Consider the following 24,703-nt stretch of genomic DNA (forward strand, 5'->3'; position numbering starts at 1 on the left):
AAGAAGTAAAGTAGATAAGGCTTATGCAGTAGGGGGAGCAAGCATTCGATGGGGGTTGAATATGACTGAAGTGCATTAGTACATGTCTGAAGACATTGCCGTGAAGCTCACTGTGGTGCACAATCCATATACACAAATTTAAAAGGAGAAAATGGGTAACACTGACACCAATCATATACAGAATTGAATCCAGTAAGTGGCTGGGATAGATCAGGATACTTCTGTGATTATTGTACCACCAGAAGAAGAGAGTTATGAACAGAGTAAACATTTGCCAATAAAGCCCATTTGCCCTAAGTACTTGTGATATGTAATTACTGTAGAGGACTAGATACAGTCTGGAAATGCAAATTTACACCAAGTATCTTGTTGTTTTATCTTTTACCTCCTCAAAAATCAATTCAAACCCTTAAATATTCTATGAAAGTATTAACTGTGCCATGATAGTTTCTATTACATGAATTATTAACTATTTTCTCTTTGTACATTTAACACAAGAACTGATTTCTATTCTTACAAAAAATAGTAGAAAGAATGTCCAGCCTTAAACATAAATCTGTGTCAACATTTTCTGAGATTTTCTTGGGCTGTCCTCCTAGAAATACAAGCAGTAGGGCAAGCGTGTTTTTCCTGGACCGTCTCGATGACGTTACTAAGGAGAAGGAAGTCTCACAAGAAAATGGAGGCTTTCTTACCTGTCAGCACTCCTTCCTCGGCTCACCCCACATCCCAGACCAATGTTTCAGGTCTAGAAAGATGGGGTAAAGTGTTTGTCAAGATCTGCCACTTAGTTCATGTTAAATATGAACTAGAACTATCAGCCCCAGTGTACAACTGGCCCTTCCTTAGTCTATCTCGTATCAAACGTGTGAAGTGGTACATATCACCTGCCTTCTGTGAGCCTCAAGTTTTCTCACCCATCAAATGGACATGTAGTATTAGTTACTTCACACTGGTGTCGTGGAGCTTTTTCCATTGTGAAGCTGACAATCCCTCTGAAAAATAAGCTTTCATAAATATTTGTTAACATCTTTGCTATTTTCTCAGTCTTATCAAAATGAAAATTTCCTTGTTAAACATTTTTCCACCTAAATATACATTTAATCACACTTCTTTAATTTCTATTTCAATATGACTATACCATGTGAAGGTATGATATAACCTGACTCATTTCTAAAGCAAAAGAGGAAGGAATTTAAGAAATTCTATTTCAAAGACGAGGTCTGTTATATGAAAGCTTTAGTAATGACCATATTCATTTCTGAATGTAGATACATACATGCATGAATAGACATAGAATGGCTGATACACTGTTTTGGACACATACATTAGCTGTCCAAAACAGGCAGCATTATTCATGGGTGTCAACTGTTCATCATCTATGGTTCTCATAGCATGATATCATCTTCACAATATATTTACATGGCAAGTGGGAGTCCTCTGGGGTACCATAGTTCAACATGGAGTAGCAATTTAAGTTTTCGGTTGAGAAGCATTTCTTGGCAAGATCTGGGCCTACAGAAAAGGGTGCTGTGATCCATTAGTGATCCCTGGCTTAGTAAATAGAAATAATAATACTGGTGACTGCAGTCCTTCACTAGACAGAACACTGGCTATGATGAGGAGTCAAATTTACCAGAAAGTGATAGTAACTTTTTTAATTTAAAATTTTCAATGTGTGTATGTGTATGTATGTTACATCTGTGCCCCCTGAGGCCAGAAAAAGGTGTCAGATTCATTAGGGCTGGAGTTACAGGCAGCTGTGAGCCAACCAACATGGATCCTGGGTCCAAATCATGTGCTCTGGAAGAGGACCTTCACCACTGAGCCAATGAGTACAATTTTGTTATTTTATCCTGTATGGACATTTACTCCTGAGTAATTTTAATTCCAAAGGGAATAATTTTAAATATCAAAACTACTACTTTTTTTTTTTTTTTTTTTTTTTTTTTTTTTTTTTGGTTTTTCGAGACAGGGTTTCTCTGTGTAGCTTTGCACCTTTTCCTGAAACTCACTTGGTAGCCCAGGCTGGCCTCGAACTCACAGAGATCCACCTGGCTCTGCCTCCCGAGTGCTGGGATTAAAGGCGTGTGCCACCACCGCCCGGCTCAAAACTACTACTTTAAATCTAACATCTTTGCAGATTTTTAAAGAAAGTTCTTAGAGAGCAAAATAATAGATGATTTTTCAAAAAATTAACATTACCAAATGTTAAGTGTTCCTGAGACTTTAGTAACTTCAATACCTAAAGCTTAGACTGCATGGGATATTTTGAAAACAGGATAGGGCGCTTTTTAAATTTTTCAAAAGGATTTGTTTTATTTCCATTATGTAAACACACTTATTTATTGATTGGGGATTTTTTCTAAGCAGCATGTAAAAATAACCTTTATTTACTTGGCATGTCTGCAGAATGTGAGTGTTGTGTAAAATGAGCATGCCTCAGAATTCACCTACTGTTGTAGACAAGACCCAATATGCTTATAATATATCTATGTCTAATTTATTACTTTCTAGAGATGGCAATTAACACCAATTTTACACAAATGTACAGAGCTCAAGCAGGTGGAAAACACCACTAAAGTCAAGGGGTTGATTTATTGATTAGTAAGAGAGAGAGAGAGTAAATGAGGGACTGTAAGGACATTTCAACTGAGTGTTTCTGTTGTTTGCTTTGCTTTATTTTGTGTTTGAGGCCTGGCATCTCTTTTGATTATGGTAAGTTACTTCTTGGCACATAGGACACAAAACTTAATAATTTTTGTTTCTAATGCTAAGTTCCATGATTGTTGGGAGTTTATGTTTAGTAACTGGAATCATAGTTTTGGTTAATAAATATTTCAAATCAGAGGAAGAAGTAACCAAGCACACAAAGGATATTTTAACTGTGGCTTCATGCATCCTGCAGTCTTGTTGTTCTTATATTTATTTTAAATGTATGAAAGTTGTTCACTTGATGGATTGTTTTACATATTAGCTGTCCTCTCTGACTGGGACCCAGTTGTGAACACTGGATGTGAACCTGGGGATTCTAAGGTTACACTGCCACCATGTGGCTGTTCATCTCAAGATGGACATTGCTTCTGAGATAAATAAAAAGGCAAATGCTTTGTTTTTTATTGTACTGTCACAAAAGCTTGTGGTGCGTACTTCACACACAACCCCTAAACACACACACACACACACACACACACACACACACACACACACGCACGCACGCACGCACGCACGCACGCACTCACGCACGCATGTCCTTGTACATACCCACCCATTAAGCTCTTCTCCTAAGCCAAGCTTGTGTTTAATGAGAGACAGGACATTCTCTAACGCTGATAACCTCTCTGAAGTAAATATAGGTGGTCTGTGCATTATTTTCAAATATATATAATGATAAGATTTTAGTTATGAACTCTAAACATATTCCCTCTTTATAATAAACACTTAATTAAAATAAATAATGCTTCTTAGTCTATTTTCTGCTTGTCTACATGTTTGGTATCACCTCTTCCAAAATTTGACTAGGAATATCTGCAATAACTTTTTTAGAAGTAAAAGAATGTAATTTATTTCTTGTTTCCATTTTTAACAGGTGCATAAAATTGACACTTATGGGGTACCATGTAATGTTTTAATATGTGTATACAAATTGTTTAACTAACTTGGGCGGGAGGGCTAGCTACTAGTATTTTTCATTTATTTATTAAGAATTTTTTATTCATTTTACATACCAATCACAGATCCCTTCTCTTCCCTCTTCCTGCCTCTCCCAACCTTCTCCCCCAACCCACCCCCAAGTCCCTCCTCCGCAAAGGTAAGACCTCCTGTGGGGAGTTAGCAGAGCCTGGTACATTCAGTTGAGGTGGGTCCAAGGCCTCCCCCTGCATCTAGGCTGAGCAAGGTGTCCCGCATAGCTAGTCTCCAAAAAGCCAGCTCACGCACCACTGGCCAATAGTACTTTTTAAGAGAGCATAGATAATTCTAATGGGTACTCAGTAGTGAGGACTATTGAAACTTCTGTCTCTTTGGATGTTGTGTTAAATTCCACTAAATAGATTAGCTGCCAAGTATAAAGAGTAAAGAACTGATTAAGTATTTATGCAGCCCCTCGATTATTGAGTTGACAGCTTTCCCAGATGAATGGCACACCCAGCTCCCTTTTTATATTATCAACAGCTGATACCCAAGACTTTCCTTAATATCATTGTGCTTTTATCTTCCATGGTCTCAGCAAATAAGCTCTTTGTCCTCTGCATCCCCAAGTCCAAACACTCAATCTATACTAATGTTCAGCTTCCAGAGGCTGTGGATAGAGGCAGAATGGGTGTTCTCTGGGACAGAATTCTCCACCAGGACAGGCACTTGCACAAATTTTCTGAACCTGCTCTACCCGAGGTTCCTCCCTGTGATGTGGGAATAGTATGAGAGAATCTTTGTGTGGGTTTTGGTGAGAGTTGTGAGCCATGCACACAAAACATTAAAGCTGATATATAGCAGTTAGTGTGGACTCAGTGACTGTGAACTGCTGTAGCTAGAGAGGAATGCCTTGCCTCTTAAATACCTCTTGCTTCCAGAGGAACAGAGTCGTGTGTGCAAAATAGTGTTGGGTAAATTGGATAGATAAATTGAGCCCACAAAGCCCACTGCAGATGTTAGCCTCATCCCTAACTACCATACACAAGTTCCAGTCTTCTGAGACTTTGATTTTGAGCAGTAGTATTGCAAATGCTTTGTGTTATTCCTGCAATGTTTTAAAGAAATTAGAGAATATACAAAACCAGAAATGAATTAACCTTACTTCAAGCTCTGTCTCCACCAGCTGTGCTGTTATAGAGAACAAACAGACAAAACCCTACCTTTTAAATTTTGGTGTAAGACTGGCCCAGCTGCAAAGATCTTTAGCAGAGTGTTTGTTGGTCTAGGAGACAAACTGAGTCAGAAAAGGAACTGGTTCCCCAGGGACTACTCCAGCATCAAGTGATCAGAGACTATGTTGAGATTACAGGTTCAAAGTTTGCTGGCTGGTTCTTCATGACAGGCTAAATGGAAATGGATGATTCATATTCCACACGTGCACATGCCTTAGGTGTTGTGGTTTATTTTTCAGATGGGAGTTAATGTGGTGGACTCTGCTGTATCCGGATTAGGTGGCTGTCCTTATGCAAAAGGTGCTTCTGGGAATGTAGCCACCGAGGATTTGATATATATGCTTAATGGCATGGGGCTCAATACAGTAAGTTCTTTTAACATGTTTTTTAATATCCGTGCCTTCTTTTCAGGTTCAAACAGGAATACTTTCTCAAAGCTGAAAAGCAACTGAGGTCAAAGTTTTACCTCATTGCTATTTGCTGGAATGTACAGAAGGAAAATGCAGTGAACGGGTTTCAGAGACTTTGTAGGTGCTTATTGCTAGAGCTCAGTCACCAATAGCATCCTCATTCCCTGTTACAAACTTTTATGAACTCCAAAATAATTTTCCATATATTATCTGCTTTGACTTTGCACACTTTACTGTGTGAGGGCTCCTGTCTTTGTGATTACAACGCTCTGTAGTTTTGCTTTTCATATGGCTCCTCAGAGAAGCTGAGATCCTCAGTCAGATTGGGATTATTATGTTAGCCTGGGGCTTCTGACACTTTGCAAATGGCCAGTGGAAGAGCAAAGTTTAGCTGAACATGAGATGTAAGATACAGGTGGCAGACACAGGTACTTTCTAAGTACCTGAAGTGGTATGTCTTGTGAGCTAACTCTGCTGAAACCAACTCCAAGCTTTCTTTTTTTTTTCTTTAGTAACAAAATCTATCAGCATAGTGGAGATTCTGTTTTATGGGAAACCATGAAAGGCAAAAAGACTATTCTGAGATTATTGCACATCCAAACCATAAAAGCATCAGTTAACTTACAACATAAATCCCCCCCTCCTTCTTCCTCTCCAGTCTCAATGTAATTATACCATTTCTCCCATGGCATCCAGCTCACCTGTTACTCCATTTTGTTCTCCACTGCTTCCCCTTATTTATGCTTTCATGTATTTCTGAGTGGTCTTTTACCTCATGTCTTATTTCATCTAGAAAGTGAGGTACCGCCAACTGGTCCATTCCTAGCATCACTTTGTCTATACCAGGCAAAGCTATAATAAGGACCTTGTTGCTTCCCTGGAATTTTGTGTTTTTATTTGTTCATGCCCCAAAAAGTTGTATCATGATATTGTTTATTCTTTTAGCTTCCTGGACAGTCAAAATGCAGTCATTATAGCTTATTCTTACTCAGTGTCTGTAACATACAGATGCTCAATAAATATTCATTGAGAGTTTACCTGGCACCAAGGACTAGCAGCTGTTGTCTATAAACCACAAAATCTATTACTTATCTTCTCTGTAGGAAAATATTGGTTTGATTACACAGTGGCCTAATCATTGTTTTAGAAGACAGTGCCTGAAAATGAAGAAAAATGGATCCTTTCTTAGAACTTAAATGAATGAATGAAGTTTAATTAACAACCAGTGTTAAATGTTTCCTGTAACTTTAGGTTTCAATGCCAAATTCCAGAAAATCAAATGTCACCCTTCAAACTGGTAAGGTTGAGGAGGATTTTAACACTAAGGAGCACTACAGTCACTACAAACCACAGTCCCAGTTACTTACCAAGAGCAATAATCATAGAACCATAGCTCTTTGCCGAGTGTTCGTCCCCTGCACTAATTGTGGTTCCAGACTTGCATTTGAGTTCATCACTTACCACAAGATTTTTTTTCTGTACTGCAAGGTTGTACATACTATGCTTCTGCTTAAGCAACTCCCAGTGAGCTTGTATTTCCTCCAAAACAAGGCTTACTGTGTAACACACTCTGGCCTGTTGGTACCTTCTCCATCATAAATGCTCTCTGGGACAAGTTTGACCATTGCTACCCACATGCACTGTGGCTTCCTCATCCTCCATAAACTGTGCTGTTTCTTTTAGGTCTTTTGTGGTGTTGTTCTTTGCCTACAGTGCCCCTTGTAGCTTCTTCCTCCCGTCACCACACGCACCATGAATTGTACCTTCACAGCCTCTTCCCTGGCACATTCTTTCTACTCTTTCCTCATGAGTTACTTGGTCCTTTTAATCAGGTGGACATAACTCTCTCCATGCACTTAAGTAAAGCACAGAAATTTATATTTATGAGTCTCTAATTGTCTGTATACACATAAGCTTCATGAGGACAAAATAATATGCAATCTATGTGAAACCTCACGATATATCATATTACTTTCTAGACATCTGATAAATGATTTAAGATTAAATACAGTATTTTTTATAATCACATCAGCTAATTAGGTGAAATTATAGAGAAAGATCAAAACAAAATTCTTTCCTGAGATAATATTAGCATATCCTATGCATAATTTGTTAGAAATGGAATTCTTACAAAGTTTAGAGGAACATTAGTGACTGAATTATTCCATCAAACCCTTGGTGGATTTAATTCAGAAATGTAAGACATATGAAACTATTTAGACATCATTGTATTAAGAATTTAAATTAAAATGTAGACTCAGATGTTCCATGACAATAACAAATTTCTCAAATCAAAAATAATGCTGCTACCCTGAAACCATGTTCATAATGTAAAAGAAAATAAAAAAACTGTTTAAAAGAATCATTTTACAAAACATTTTATTGACCATTATTAAAAAGAGAAATAAAAAAGAGTGTTCTGAAATATCCCTAGCAAGAAAAATTAAAATGAACATGTTATGAAAAGCTTTGTAAATTTTCATTCTTGTCCATTTTAGGAGGAAATCAGATTTCCATACATACTAAAAATAGCTACTAACAGTTTACTGGCCAAGATTAATTTTAATCGTTAGTTATCACTGTTTCTAGTTCATGTTGAAGAAGGATGTAAAAGTATGTGAGATGCTGCATGAAGGCAAATATATGGTGGACATTCTCATATATGTGTCCTTCCAGTCACAACAAAAGCACTGGGCAAAATACTGTTGTTACTCCAAGGCCCACAGATGAGGACTATGCCCTGAACTTGGCCTTCATACTGTTTGTGATCTGTCAGTCAGGAATTTTCCCAAGCATCAGCTGCTTTTATTTATCCTTTCAGAATAAATGTTAGGCATAGAAGGTGCCATTATATAAAAAATTGTATACAAAATACTGCTCATTTTCTCTGACTTACAGATCCCCATTTCATACCATGTCACAATTCTGATGCTGTATATTGTTAAAAAAGAAAGAAAGAAAAGAGGGAAAAAAAGCAATCATCTTTCCTAGAATCCATGCAAATGTATCCAGTTTGTTTCTTTATATATAATAAAGACATTATTTTCCCAATTAAGTATCTAAGTATAAATGTCTCCAATCCATTATTACTTTATTTCTTCTTTCCTGATACTTTATGGACTGTTTTCAAATTCCACAATTGTCCTTCTTAAACATTAGAGATGTTTGTGAATTATACTGTTATTTGGAGGAGTCTCCTCCATATTATGTTTTAATAAAGTGGAGAAATCTAAAACACTGCCTACATACTTTATAGAAATAAATGTTGACCCTGAATTGATATCAAAATAATACTTCATAATTTTTAACAGCTAAGCAACTACTAGTGAGTAAAAAAGAATTTGCTTTATCATTTTTCTTTTTCACACTAATTCCCTATCTCATTCAGTGTCTTTTCTTTTCCTTGCCAGGGTGTGAATCTCTACAAAGTGATGGAAGCTGGTGATTTTATTTGCAAGGCAGTGAATAAAACCACAAACTCTAAAGTTGCACAAGCCACCTTCAAAGCTGGACTTGAATGAATTTATGATTTAAGAGTTAAAAGATCCATTTTGGTTCCGATTCATTGCAGAATCGTTAATGCCAACTCATTCTGAAGTGGAAGTTAATTTTTTTTAAAAGGAACTGGGAAAGAAGAGATGCTATGAAAGATTATCACTGGGTAGACCATGAAGTAGATGGAAGGCAATACCAGCCATTGGTTGAATTGCAAGCTGGGAATTAACACTGGTGGATGTCCTTCTGGATGTGGACAAAGCCTGCTCATTTGCTCTTACAGAAAGCATTTAGTTTTTACCTTAGTAGATGTGAAAATTGACTTCAGATTTCTCTAAGTATCGAGTATTGTGTTAATACTTCATCAAGCCTCCTTACCACAGGGTACATATTGTTAGTAGTTTACGAGCTTTGACACAATTCAGAGTGTGTGGCCCTGATGTTGTGTTTTCTGCCTCTGGATCCCGACTTTCCATTTGCCAAGTTTGTTAAGTTATGGACCAAGAGCCAAATTTTCGTCTGACCCTACATAATTTTTAGCAATAGAACTTTTATATTTCAAGTACGGCTAACATCTGTTAACTATTTCAATGTCTTTACTGTGCTCCAAGATGCTGTGGTCAATGGCAAGATGCCATATCCTGAAAACACATCATACCTCCCATGTTTGTTCCATGCATCCAGTTTGCTGTGTTTTATAATTACATCAACTGTAGAAAAAAAATCCACAGTAGTATTTAAATATAGAGAAACTATAAGGCATAGTTTTTGTCCTGGTGTCTAAGGAACAGTAATGACAGTAGGCTGATGTAGACACCACAGTCTATTTCCACAATATCTAATTTACTTCTGAATTGCACAAGGAAATGCTGTTGTGATTTTTAAAAATGTGAATATAATTTTTAACTGGTGAAAATTCTGTTTCCATTGACTTTCTGCACCCTAGATCTGTTTATTTTTGTTTGACTTTAGGATGTTTATTTTAAAGTTGAAGTGGTAGAAATACTATCTGTTGTGCCAAAAAATTTTGTCAGGGATAACAAAAATTAATACATCAAAGATCAAGGCCTGGAGATGGCCCAGTTGTTGAAAGCACTGGCTTTCCTTCCAGAGGACCTGCGTTCGATTCCCAGCACCCACATGGTGATCAAATATCATTTTAACCCCAGTTTCAGGGGATCTGGTGGCTTCTTCTGGCCTCTCCATGTACTAGTTAGGGAAGCTGTACATAGGCATATATGTAAAACATCTATTAACATAAAATATCATAGACATCCTAGAAAACAGTAGAGATGTTGAAATGAAAATATTCCAGGAAATAAGAGGGACATTGATTAGAACCAAAATATCATTAAAGGTACATAGTAGGAAAAAGTTAGAGTGGAAACATACGGGTTTACAAAGAAACCTAAATTTTCATGGATGACTCCAACTTGTCAACTTGTAGCACGGTTCTTCAGTAGGTTCTGTGACAGTCTGCTTTTCTTCCAGAGGACTGAAAGCAATTGTGTGCTTGGGGGTTCAGGTTGGAATATGGATGAAGCAGAGGCAGCAAAGTTGCAGCCAGTTGTGGATTTTCCTCAGTACCATCTTCCTGCAGGTCTCACTTGAACACTAGGTGTGGTAGCTTAACTGTAATTGCCCCCATAGGCTCCTTGGGACTGGTACTCTTAGGATGTGTGGCTTTGTTGGAGTAGGAATGGCCTTGCTGGAGGAAGTGTGCCACTGTGGAGGCAGGCTTTGAGGTCTCATATATGCTCAAGCCATGCCTAGTGTCTCATACCACTTCTTGTTGCCTGTGGGTCAAGATGTAGGACTCTCAGCTCCGTCTCCAGCACCATGTCTGCCTGCATGCCACCATTTCGCCGCACCATGATGACAATGGACTAAACCTCTGAAACTGTAAGCCACCCAATGAAATGCTTTCCTTTAGAAGAGTTGCCATGGTCATGGCATCTCTTCACAGGAACAGAAGGCCTAACTAAGACACCAGGGCACTGAAAAGCAGCTGCAACAAATGTGCTCATCCCTCCAATTTCTGGGGAAATTGATTTTTCTCTCTCAGAGTCATGGAGTGCTAGTTTTGAGATATTTGGGGAAATATCTTCTTATGCAAACTACTTATAAAATCAGTGGCCAGCATTGTTGTTTTGAAGTGAATCTCTAAGTTCTTTCAAGGACAGGGTAAACTTTAACCTTAGATACAGTGTTACGGTTACATGGTGCCTACCTCATTGTTATCTGCTCGCTTCCCTAACTACCTTGATATTATCTAATTACACTTGACACAAACTAGTTGATGTTTTGTTGTTCCTTTCTTTCCCTAGTCTGTCTGATGTTCTTAGGAAGAATTCTCCCAACGTATTTCAGCTAACCAGGAAACTTTGCAATCATTGCAGGACCCATCGAAAAAAACAAAAAGCTCACCCACATGTATTTTGAGACCTTTGCTTTGATTCTACCTAGAAAGGCTTAAGAATGACAAAGCAAGTATAAGTTTTATTGGAATGTGAATGAAAATAATCTTTCTTCACATCTATTCGTAAGTTAAGGAAAATATCTATTCTGTGTCCTGGAACTTGAAGTATGTTTTATCATATACACATGTTGCTGTTCTGTGATAGCCAAGTATTTTCAAAGGACTCTGTAGCTTCTGGGTGGGACTATCACTAAGTAGTAGATCACTTTACCTAGGATGTGTAAGGATCTGAATTTGTTCTCCCTGCTCAACATACCAGCAAGCAGAAAGAATTATGCATTCTGAAAATGAAAATTTTGTAAATCTTACATTCATGAACTCAAAGCAAACAAATTTAATCTGGTGGTAATTTTCTAGCAAATTCAATGTTCTCTTTACATTTTTAGCATTCTATTTACTATAAAGTTTAATAAAGAATTTCTTAGTTGTATGTATATGGCTCTTAATTTCCACATGTATGCTCTTAATTTTGATAATTTTGCATACTCTATCATCTAAATGAGTAATTCTCAATATGAGTCAAAGGATTCAGCATTGAGTAAATAATTCATAAATATCATCCCTTTCAAATTTGTCAATAAGGAAAACTAAAGACTCAGAACCAGAAACAAATATGAACTAAAATAATAGACAAGGAAGATTCTAGTAAATATCCATGTTCACTTTGCTCTCATGGACTGGAAGATACGGATTTTGTGCCTAAGTGATGTAGGCCCAAAAGTGAAGAGAGAGAGGGAGAGATGGGGAAGAATGGCATGTGAGGAGGGTCACAGAAAATAGTCAGGAGAGGGACAGAGTAAGAAAAGAGAAAGAAGGAGGAGATAAAGATAAAATAATCTAATTTTTGCTAACGAATACCTTATAGACAGAAATATTACACTTTTATAATTATAACAGTATTAAATATAAATGGTATGAAATAATAAAAGATATAAATATTATAAACAGTATAAAAGTATTATCAATGTGCCACATCAGTTAGGATATTTTAAACTGTAGGCAAAGTCAGGATGTAATATATGACAGAAGAACACAATAAAAAAAAAAACTGCAGGCAAGCAGAAAAACCCGAAACAATAAGTTTTAAAACCCATTTATCTGACAAATATTCAGAATTTGGTTCTCCACCATCGGCAACTCACTCATGCTGCAAGTACCTTTTCCATCCTGCGGTGTAGTTCTCCTTCCGATACTAGCTCCTGGGAGGGCAGGCTCATTGCCATGCCTCCAGCCTTGCATCCACACAGCTCTCAGTATGTGCATGGCCTTTTCCTTTTCCTGTGATTTTTTTTTAATCTTCAAAGTATGGCATACACTTCCACCCTTCCAGACATCCTCTCATGTTTTATTGAGCAGAGGATCATGACAGGCCCTTCCCAATGGCGTTTGTTCTCAGAGGACTAGACCAGGAAGACAGACTAAACACGCATCTGGGAGCAGGCAGAGAAGATGTTCTGATGGAAATATACGCTATGGTGAGAAAGAGAGGTGAGTCTACATAAGCCCAAGCCTGTATCCAATTACTCTGAGACAGAAGGAAAAGGGAATAATTTTTATTTCAGTGATGAAGACTTCAGTGTGGTAGCATTATCATCTAGGAGGTCTTCATCAGGTTCATTTTATTTTTTGCCAGTTAAAAAATTAAAAGGTAGGGGGAATGTCACCAGGGAACAGTAGGGAAATTTATAAACACAGCAGACAGGATCAGCCACAGGAAACAGCTTTCCTTGGGGGCGAGGAAGAACACACAGACCGAGCGCACAGAAAAAACGACTCTGCAAAGCCCAGGGGGCGCTCAAGAAGCCAGAGGCAGGTCTTTCCTTGAGGGATGGGGGTTTTACGGGTCTGTGTGGTGGTCTTCTTGTCTTGATTTAGGGTTGGTCAGTTTGAACAAAGACAGGGAAGCTGGTCCACGAATTTGGCTTAAAAACATCCTGGTCTGGCCTTGAATTTGTTGGACCAGTCCATAGGCAGGGGGTCCTGCAGGTAGTAGCAAAAGCCCAGCAGACATTGGTGGTGGCTGTACAGTGAAGGATCATGAAGAATGGTGACACTCTACAGTTGCTGTGTGGTGAATGTGTGACATCATCAGAGGGCATCGGCGCTTAACTTGTTCTACTGATGGTCTCCTGTAGTTATTTCGAGCTAAATCCAAGTTCACATATCTGTTCTCACTCCGTTTTTAGCACACAGCCGGTGGCACAGTCCCACTTGCTGTAAGTACTTTTTTTTTTTTTTTTTTTTACATAGTTCTCCCTCTGTGTCCTCCATCCTCCTTGGCTCGGTCTTCCTTCCTTCAACTGCTTTTTGGCTTCCTCCTTTTGTCCTGTGTCTTTAACTTCAGACTCAAAACACACAATTACCTTCATCTGTAGTGATTATCATGGGTTCAAGCCCAGCAGAATGATGATCCCCAGGTTCTTTCTTTTTTTCTTTTAAGAAAGGCAGACCTACTACATCACAACTTGCATTTTAACAAGACCTGTGCAGTTAAGTTGGTAAGTACTTGGCTATTCTGTTTGTTTCAGGTCAGTTTGGTGTCTGATAAACATCAGAAGTTTCATGTTGAAACACATTATAGTACTTTCCTCGTCAAGCATTGTACTCTAACCTATATCCTTGGTCTGCTCCTCAAACAAGGTGGCCGAGTGCTATCTAATGTAAAAAACGTAAGGAACAAAGTGGAGGAGGGGATAGGATTGGCAGCAACACAGAAGGATCAGGAGCTCTTAGTCTGTGTGGGCTACATTCAATCGAGGGAGCGTGGTCAGGAGAAAAAAAAGGCAGTGTTGTAAGAACTTGAACAGGCGGGTCCTATGCAAGTTACCCATAAGAGGTCGTGTAGGCTCACCACCCCATCTCTTCCTTCTGTTCTCTTAGAACTAAGATACAGGGAGGAGGTCTGGCATACTTCCAAGCTCCTCCATATTTCTCCTGTAATAAACTCTCTCCTTTCTTGTAACTATTCATGGGTCTCTGCACAGTTCACTGCAAAGAAACACAGAACCTGGAAATTGAAATAGCTGCCCTCCAGATGCAAACTTGCCCCTGATTGTCAGGTTCTTCTTCTTCTTCTTCTTCTTCTTCTTCTTCTTCTTCTTCTTCTTCTTCTTCTTCTTCTTCTTCTTCTTTCTTCTCCTCCTCCTCCTCCTTCTCCTTCTCCTTCTCCTCCTCTTCTTCTTTCTTTCTTTCTTTGTTTCTTTCTTTTTTTTTTTTTTTTGGTTTTTCGAGACAGGGTTTCTTCATGTAGTTTCGGTGCCTGTCCTGGATCTCACGATCAGGTTCTTTTATGGTCTTCTCTTGTTATACTGCTCTGCCTAGACATAACTGGCTCCTTGTAACCAAGAGTTCAGCATCAACTTCACGATGCAATCCAAAGTAAACCCTTAGACTCACTCACCTAAACTGGACTGGCAAGAGACGTCTTGGTATCTTTAAGCTTTTGTTCATCAACATGGTGGGCATGCCACATGCCAACCATCCATTCATCCAGTTACAAGTTACTGAGTCCTTGTTGAATGTCAAACTTGGTGTGTGCAATCAGAGCAAAAGCCTTAAACGGATCTGAGCAGAGGTACAGCAGGCGGCAGTAACCCATGGTTTCATTTCTCACTTGCCTTGGTTCAAGTAGTAGGTCACTGATTGGGGAATGCCTGAATCTCATTCCTGAGCTTGGGATTAGGCACTTTGCAGCCCCTTACCTGAAGAAGGCAGGCCCCACAGAAGGCCTGCCCACCCCAGAATATTTCAACAACTTACCAAACTTTTATTGTAAATTTTAACTTATTTGTTTATTTGCCTAGTTGTCTTTCTTCCCAGTCAGAATATATGTTCATAAGTAGAATCATAATATTAGATCCATGTCTATCACTTTGCAAAAAAAAGGTCTCCAAATGGATTAAAGTCCCCAATGTAAAGCTTGAAAATAATGAAACAGAAGAAAACTCAGGAGGTATCCTACAGGATACAGGTGTAGGCAGAGCTTTCTGACTAGGACTCCAATGCCCAGGAATTTAGGTCAGACAAGTGGGACCTCATAAAGCTAAAAAGCTTTTGTACCACTAAGGATAGAGTTAATTGAGTGAAGAGAAAACCCACAAAATGGGAGAGGAACTTTGCCAGCTGTTCATTTGACAGAGGATTGTTAAGATGCTGAATGCATGACGAACTCAAAAAATGTCAAAGAAAAAACAAAAACAAAAATAAATTACCCATTAAAAAAACAGTCTGGTTCTGAAGAGAAGAAATAAAATATGGCTAAAGAAATACCTCAAAACATGGTTCATCATCCCTAGCAATTAGGGAAATGCAAATCAAAACAAGTTTGATATTTCCTCTTACCCCAGTTAGAATGGTTAAAATCAACAAAACAAATGATAGGAAATGCTGGCAAGGATGTGGGGAAAGGGAAACCCTCATTCACCATTAGTAGGATTCCAGCCACTCTGGTAATCAGTATGTAGAATTCTCAGAAAGCTAAAAATAAATCTACCATATGATCTGTATACCATTCCTTGACATAAGACCAAAGAATACAACATTTTACTCCACAGTACTCAGTCATGTTTCTCATTGCTGTAGAAAATGGAAAAAACCCAAATATCTTTCAAGTGATGAATGAAATATGATAATGTGGAGCATACACACAATGGAACACAGTTCAGCTGTCTCTTGGTCAGAGAAGTCCAAGAGACTCCCAAAACAATATAGTCTATTTCTGTTGCCCTTGGTTGCCTTTCAGAATTTGAAAGTAATTCCCTATTGCTGAAGACATCATGAGTTTCAGACACAGGGCATAGAAGAGTCAAGCTGGATCTGTTCTGGAAGCCTCTTCCCTGAGAACTAGCTTTTACAGAACCAGAAGATGCTATGGAAGAGGCCAAAGGAAGGAAACAACCAATATACCTACTGAACCGTGACACCTATGACTCACAACAATAATAAGCATGGCAAGATAGCTCTAAAGGTGCAGTAGTGTGTCTCATTTATTTTTAGTTATCACGTCTGGTACAGGAAACCTAGCCAACTACCCAGGGCTAGTATGGCCATTAACCTCAGAGAACTCTCTACTGCCACTTTACGAAACCAGCACAATTCCTAACTTTGCCTTAAATGTTTATCCTTACACCCACCTGTGAGTATAGCTCTCATCTCTCATCAAAGAAGCTTCTCTTTGCAGCAGACAGAGGCCATTACAGAAAGCCAAAATGCAAGAGAATAACTGATTACGGTTCCTAGTACCAGTGGATACATCTAAAACACAAGGCTGCACCTCATACACAGAGAACACCACAGAAGAGGGGCAGGATGATTGTAAGATCTAGAGGACCAGGAAGTCTGCTGTGTTAAAAAATAAATAAATAGAAAAGTGAAAACATAAAATCGCTGGGGGATAGCCACAAAGAAGATAAAAAACAAGGAGTCAGCTGAAAGAAGGGAAGAAAGTCAGCAAACAATCTCACTGCAGTTAGCAATGAGGCTTTACGGACTCGGTGCATGTCTGCTGTTCATGGGGTTTTGATTGAATCTTGTTTTAGTCTCTGGAGACCAGCAGCTTGTTCTTAGTTTTTACTCAATGCTATGCAGCCTTGTTAAATGTATCTAGTGCCTTTAAATGTCACTACCTTCACCTGTATAACACACACAAACCCAAACACACACACACACATACACACACACACACACACACACACACACACACACACACACACACACACACACTAACAGTCTTTATATAGCTATTGGAGAGATTTCATGAAAAAAAAATATGCTGTGTGTTTGGCAAAGTGCCTGGCACTTAGTAAGTAATAAATAAATCTTAAGTATCATCAATTTTATTATCCCTTCTCATGGCCCAGTCTTTCTAGAGTTAGCCTCGAGAGAGGTGCTCATAAAAGGTCCTCGTACATTCTGTTTTATGTGAAGGCTGTGCTGTTTTCAAAAGAACTGCCATGTTATCCGTAAGAAAACTTATCACCAAACACCAAACTGTGTATCTTCCTATTGGTGTGCTTGTATGGTGCTGCATCCACTGAGCTCTGCATCCTGACACGGCCTTTCCTGAGTTTGTATAAGTGTCACATGCCTTGGGATTTTATAAGAATTTTATTGATGAAACGTATCAAGCACAAGGCTCAGTATTTGTCTTAGTCTGTTTGATATTGCTGTGATAAAGATGATGAACAAGAGTAATGTGGACTTACTTGGCTTACAGGTTACTGTCCAGTATCAGGGGAAGCCAAGGCAGGAACTCAAGGCAGGAACCTGGAAGCAGGAACTGAAATTGTAGAGCTACACTGTGTGTTGACTTGCTCTTCCTGGCTTGCTCAGTTTTCCTTCTTGGAGACCCCAGAACCACCTGCCCAGGGATGGAACAGTGGACTGGGCCCATCCACATCAAACAACATTCTAGAAGATACCCTATAGGCTTGACTATAAGCTAACCCTATGGGGGCATTTTCTCAACTGATATTCTCCCTTTTTAGATGACTCTAGCCTCTGTCACGGTGACAAAACAAACAACAAAACCCCCATAACTACTCAGGGCAGTATTTATATTCCACATCCTCAGAGTCAGAACTGCCAAAATATTGGGAAATTGTCTCGTACTTTTGGCAGACGAGCAACAGAGTAGGTGGGTGTTGATATCAATTGTCACAGGAATTGCCAGGGATTACTTGATAGTCTCCCTAGTCATGTAGGCTTCTACTTTCTCCTTGCTCTACACGGCTCTGTTAGAAATTTGTGTGCTATTTTTCCTGGAGAGACACCACACACACACACACACACACACACACACACACACACACACACACACACACACGATTGGGAAAACTCAATAGGCTAATATAATGATTATACCAAAGTCCAATTTGGTGACCAAGAAGTATAATGAGATTACTGCCAAGAACATGGGTGGAGTATTTATGGGAACAGGAATGACTCAACTACAGCTGCATCACTCACTATAAAGCCCACCCCAATATGAGCAACAGCTTAGGAAACCTGCAACTTTGGGACTCTCCACGTGGCTTGTAGACAGTTCAACAAGTTCAAGAATCTCCTTTGTGTGTGTGGGCTGTTAAGAATCTCCTGCCTCGTTACTTGCTTTCTGTGACAATAACTTTGGGGAGGGTACCCCATCAGTCTTGAAGTATTAGTTTTCTTATGCATATAAAGTTTGTTTACTTCCTGAGTCTCATGAGCATCCCTGCTCCTTCATGGAGGGACTGTTTCAACCTAGAAAACACTGCTATATAACACATAGTTCACATAATGATGTCATCCTTTTTGCTCCACTGGTGGTGTGGTTTGAATGTGAAATGGCCTCTCTAGGCGCATGTGTTTAAACACTTGGTTTCCAGCAGGTGGCGCTCTTTAAGAAGGCGCCTATAGGAGGTGGACTATTGCCGGAGGGAGTGGGTCAGCCACACTGTCTTCAATTCCTGCCTTTCCTTACTATGCTTATTTCTTGGTCTTACGGTCTTTCTCACTCAGGGAACTGAGTCTCATCTAACAACTTCTCATGGCAGTATTCACATTTTGTTCCTTTCCAATGTGATAATTTGCTGTGTCAACCTTTGAGACATTCTACTAAGGTTTTCAAATACACAGACTATGCCATATACATCTATGTATCTGTCGCACCCGTTTCAGGAAACCCCCAGAGACCGCCAAGGAGCCGGTTTCCGATGCAAGCACATAAGGGTCCTTTTATTCAGGTTCAACGTGGGTCACTGCATGGCAGATGGAAGGAAATGTGGCGGCGGCCACGAGCCCAGGTGTAGAGAGTTTTTATAGGGAAAAACCATAAGCCGGGAATTGGCAACTTGGGATTGGGTAGAAGGGATATGGCGCAAGGTGATTTTTTTTGAAGCTATTTATTGGTCTAGACTTTGGGCGAGAAACCACATTTGAAACCACTGGGTTAGACTTTTGGCGGGGAACCACAACCCGCTGAACAGGATTATCTGGATTGCTCAGCAGGATTATCTAGATATCTTCAAGGGCCGAAACCTCAGACAGGATGTCTGCAGGAGGATACTGCCCTGTATCCATTCCAGTTGTCATGGCACATTCCTGAGGTCCTTTCTGGAACTGAGTACATCAAGTGGTCTGAGCTGGTAGCCCTTTCCCTGAGGTAGAGCCTGAAAGTCAAGTCTAGGCCTTCACATATCCACACTGATTCCTATGAAGATTTCTACATTGTAATTCTTATACTATAGTATTTATTAATGAAGAAATAAATCAACCTAATTTTCATCCTATTTATCTGGAAATGTTATAAGCTTCATTTAGTAAAATCCTCAATAAGTATTGAGATGTATAGGGTGGAATAAGAGCCCTATCTCAATGGCCTAAGACCATATTACTTCCAAAAACCTGTTCTTATGGAAAATTTCAGTTCACATATTATTTTAGCTCTCTGAAGATGTAAAGCCCAGCAGAAAATTAACTAATATCCCAGATATATCTGAATTTTGGACCCTGTTAGATATGTTTTACATATGAGTCAGTAAGCTGCAAATGACTTGTTGATTCTCCCATAAACCAACTGAGAAGAATTAAAAAAAAAAAAAGTATGTGTACGATTGTTTGCTGAATGTCTGCATGTGTACTATGTGGGTGTCTGAAGAGGGGTTAGATCCCCAGAACTGGAGTTGCAGATGGTTGTGACCACCATGTGGGTGCTGGGAAACAAACCTGGGTCTTCCACAACAGCAATATGTGCTCTTAACTATAAAGCCATCTCTTCTGCCCCTGACAAAGTTCAAATACAAATCAGAGCAGAGATTTGGATAGACATCAGAGCTATTAGTTGAATAGACGTTTCAGAATAGTTTATTTTAGTTTTTAGAAGTTGGTGAGACATTCTTAGCAGGATCTTACAGAGAAGACCCTCACCACAAAGAAATTCAGCGTCACCTTGTTTTCATCACCCAAGCCATTTTGGGTTCTGGATGGCCATCTGCTTTGTTCTTCACAAACAGATTTAGTGGGTAAGCAGTTCCATCTCCTCAGGCTCCTGTGAGGGATGACATCACTCTGTAGTGCCATCTTGGCTTAACTGTCTTAGATATTTTGGAAGGAAGTTAGCTTTCATCATTAGATGTTTTCCTCATGGTCCCAAGGTGGCTACTACAGATTAAAGTTTCCATTCACACTCAAGGACAGAGGTGATGGTAACAATCTTGCGGCATCTATCTTTTTGTAGCTCTCCAAGGAACCCTGAATGGAACTGAACACAAATGGATTACCTCACAATGTTTAGTCTACAAACTCAAACATTTTGTCTTGAGAAAATTGTCACTCCTAACAAAATTAGAGGTCTATGTGTGGAAGCGGGTGAAACTGGATCGTTGAATAAAACCTATGTCAAATGTGATAAATGGGGGCCAATTTTTATCAAGTGCTGGAGCCAGAGCAATTAGTAATATAACTAATAGTTCTCTGTAAAATGACAACCAGGCAATTATTGAAATTATCCCCCAATAAGATTACATTTACGATGTGATGTGAAGGAGTTCAGAATAAATGCTACAAAACCCAGCACCATGTATGCCTATCCTATTGACGTAATTCATGATTCAGATGAGGTCTGAATGAAGAGATAAGGTGGTAAAAGTAGGAAAGAGGAGGCAAAGACCATTCCATGAAAAGAGATCACACATAGAAAGAGTCCCTGGAAGACAGATGCACAACGCATTTTGGAAAATTCAAAGAAAGCATTTGTGGCAAGACAGAAGAAAAGGTGAAAGACAGATTAGTCAACTATATTATTATAATTATCCAAATTATACTGTGTTCAAGGAACTCATTAGGGCAGATATTTTGAAATTGCATTTAGAGCCTCAAACCTCTTACATAATGTATCGGTGAGTGAGACTTCCTAAGTAAAATGGTGTAAGTTTTTTTTTTTTTTTTTTTTTTTTAAGAAATCGCTAACAAGAACTCACTTTACCATGTGATATGACACCATTATTTGAACAAACATTTCTGAGTATACTAATTCCTTGGAACTTAAATATGAAGAAGGCGGTGGTTACTTCTTCCTAAGGACTAGCTGCTCATGAGAACTCAATCTGCTTTAATCTTTATAGGAGTCAGGTTTTATTGCAGCTCGTACCACGGCATCAACAAGAAAAGGAACAGAACATAGAAGTATAGCTTAGCTGTAAGTGTTGGAGGTTTCAGATTGAGGGCTTCATCTACTGATGGTCTTATGGCTGTTACTGACATCATCAAATGCTGAGTGACAGGGCATAGGAGTGCGCGGATGATTCCTCTTTTGTCTTCTCTTTAAAAGCCACCAGATTCAATCACAAGGGTACAACTTAATAGTATTTTCTAATCCTGACCACCTTCTAAATGCCACACTTCTAAACCCATAGTTGGATAATATTTTTCTTTCTGTCTTGGCACAATATCCCACAATTGGGGTTGAGTTTCAATATGTGGAACCTTGGAGGACATGTGAGCCCTATCCAAACCATAACAATTATGATGAGAATCTTATAGTAAAAGAAAGAATAAAGGTCAACCCTTCTCAATTATTGGCCTCAATGTTGATTTTCTAGCAAGAGCCAGTCACTATTATAAATAAAGAGGTTGTAAAACATGTTCCAGAAAAAAAAAATAGAGTTAGATACATACAGTAGAAAACTAGTGAATAAGTAACACGATTTTATGTTGTGCTATTTTGTAATGGACGACAGAAAAAGAAATTAACAAACCAGAAGAATCTTAAATACTATTCTTGGAGAAGAGAAAGGAAAAACTAGGTAAGTCTCCCTTAAGCAGATCTTACCTGAAGCTGCAGATTCAAGTCTGTAGACTTGGAACCCTGCAGGACTCAGTTAAGAGGGAGTAGTATGTAGACGGCTGGATCAGATATGAAAGTCAGTTCAAACATTTGGAAACTTATCTCTGCCATAGGCTACATAGCCTTAATTCAAAGTTTGATGTCTTATTTTGTAGAAAAATGACTTAGGCCAATAAATTATGTCTTTAGATTTCTTTATGATTCTTGATGCACAAATTTCTGGCATGCAACTCTTTATTTAGTTGGCATTATTTCTGTCAGTACATCGGCCATTTTAGAAATACTCAACATTCCTCCCTACAATAACCTGCATTAAAACCCCCCAGAACTTCAGTTTCCTTTTCTTAGAATCCTGTCCATATGAACCAATAGCAAATACTTAGGATAGAATTAATAAGAGTTTTATTGATTCGAGGTGCTTTGCACCAGCTGTCAGACACAGCCCAGACTCCTCAGCTATTCTTCACCCCGAATTCATAAAGAACAGGATTCCCACAGGACAATTTTAATTGGAAGCATATTTTCTTCCCGTGATGCAAACTCAGGGTCAAAACAGGTAACCTACAAGATTGCTCCACCATATGTTCTCCCCAGAAAATATATTCCCTAAATATCGGGATACACAAGAGGCAAGGATTACATAAGTCTTAAGATAAACTTCCTGTCAAACCAGTTCACCATAACTGAATGGTTGGGTTTCTATGGAAGGCAAGATGCAATTTAGTTTCTGGTACACATTAGGAAAAAGAAAATTATGTTATCCACCTGTTCGAAGGCCTGTTAGTTTTATGCTAGGCTGGGTAGTATATTTTAATACATTTGAAGATATGTTTAGTAATGGTTATATATTGAAAACCAGAAATTTTTAAGTTTTTTTTTTTTGCTATAGTAATGTTGTGTGGATAGCAATATTTATTTGTTTCATAGGTAGACTTTTTGAAAAATGACATGTACTTTATTAAGGATTTGAAAAAATGTAAGCACGCAAAAAGGAGCTTCAAATGTAAGTTTTATGCCTGATAAAAATGATTTTAAACCCCTACTGTGTTTTTGTCTAAGAATGAGCAGATATCAGCAAGGCTAACCAATACTTACCTTGTAATACAGAGTATAAATTAACCATAATGTTCCAGTTAAAAATGATTAAATTTGGACATTGCTTTTCTGTACAATTCAGGTCACCAAATAATGAAAAGTCAAATTAAATATGCTGTTAAAATACTTGAGTGCTGCTATGATTTGTAAAGGTATCTCTGTATTGGTGAAATTATTAAGGCCACTCCACGTAGTTAAAAGGAGATTTATTTAATGGCGTAACTTACAAATTAAGGGATAGGTAGGTTGCGGGGTCTGGGGAAGGTGTATCGCAGTCCAATGGTGTTCTCTGGAACTCTGCTTGGCCCACCTCCACTGTCCAGGGTCCCAGAACAGAGAGAGCGCTGGCCCATCCAGATCTTGGGTCTCCAGGCGCCTCCCTTGGCCCCGCCTTGTAGGCGTGACAGTTGCCAAAGTCTCAGTGGGGGTTGGAACTTCCAGATCAAAGCTGGAATGGCTACCCACTACATCTCCCCCTTTTTGTCTAAATAAGAAAGTTCTAACCTAATACAAGACTATATACAAAGGAATGGTTATCAAATATTGTCCAGGAATAATGAGGGATAATGACCTAGATAAGATGGAACTACAACCAATGCAAACAATATCAAGCAAGAAACACATACTAAAGTCCAGAGAAGTATAGAGCATAGGTAAATGGCATGTTACAAAGATCATTCCAAAAGGTGTCCTATCCTAAAGAACCTGAATCTAATACTTAATATGTTCTATCTACTAAGTTGTAACTATAACTGCTAGTCTTCAATCCCATCAAAGACCTGAGAAGGAATATAATGGTACCTGAGAAATGGTAGATGGATGTAAGCAACTTCTTCTTTAATATTGTAACTGTAATTCTTGCTTGATAATTGTTTTGTTATATGTAATTTTACTATGTTAAAGTTAAAACCTTCCTTTTAAAAAAAAAAAGAAGAAAAGGGAAGTGCTGTGGATATCGCTATATGTAAATAAACTCTGATTGGCCAATAGCCAGACAGGAAGTATAGGCGGCGGAACTAACAGAGAGGAGAATTGAGAAAGGAGGAAGGAAAAGAGAGACGGCCTGGAGCCGCCACCAGGACAAGGAAGATGTAAAGTACCGGTAAGCCATGAGCCACGTGGCAAAGTAAAAATTAATAGAAATGGGCTAAATATAAGAGTAAGAGCTAGACAATGACAGGCCTGAGCTAATGGCCAAGCAGTTTAAATAATGTAAGGGTCTGTGTGTTTATTTTATAAGTGGCCTCTGGGACTGGCAGGACTTGGCGGTGGGAGCTGGAGAGAAATTCTCCAGCTACATCTCTGTAATTGCTGGCCTGGACTCACAGAGATCTGCCTGTCTCTGCCTTCTAAGTGCTGGAATTAAAGGTGTGCATCACCACCACCTGGCTAAGTCATCACTTCTTAACATTCAGCACTGTGAAGCAAGGTCTTTGTCATACTCAGGTCTTGCACAAGAATGGTAAACAGCAGTGTCTCAAAATGTGTTTGATTAACCACCCTCAGTGACACCATAAAAAATCATTACTCAGGGTTG

The 24,703-nt window shown here is 38.9% G+C and overlaps 1 protein-coding gene across 5 annotated transcripts in view; it reads left to right on the forward strand.

Annotated features, from left to right (window-relative positions):
* Hmgcll1 (3-hydroxymethyl-3-methylglutaryl-CoA lyase like 1) overlaps positions 1-24,703 on the forward strand; it is a 205,687-nt gene that overhangs the window by 119,982 nt on the left and 61,002 nt on the right. Inside the window, exons 8-9 of one of the 5 annotated variants that reach the window (XM_052714733.1) lie at positions 5,105-5,230; positions 8,686-11,679. The exons of 2 other annotated variants lie outside the window; for them this stretch is intronic. In XM_052714733.1, coding sequence (XP_052570693.1) covers positions 5,105-5,230; positions 8,686-8,796 — 237 coding nt within the window. In that variant the 3' untranslated portion in view covers positions 8,797-11,679. Of the gene's footprint in view, positions 1-5,104; positions 5,231-8,685; positions 11,680-24,703 lie in introns of those variants that run through there. 2 more of the 5 variants (XR_008213280.1, XR_008213279.1) reach the window with 2 other exon arrangements.

The sequence above is a fragment of the Peromyscus californicus genome, unplaced genomic scaffold (genome assembly GCF_007827085.1).
Source record: "Peromyscus californicus insignis strain IS unplaced genomic scaffold, ASM782708v3 Scaffold_11__1_contigs__length_118956290, whole genome shotgun sequence".
NCBI classification, from domain to species: Eukaryota; Metazoa; Chordata; class Mammalia; order Rodentia; family Cricetidae; genus Peromyscus; species Peromyscus californicus.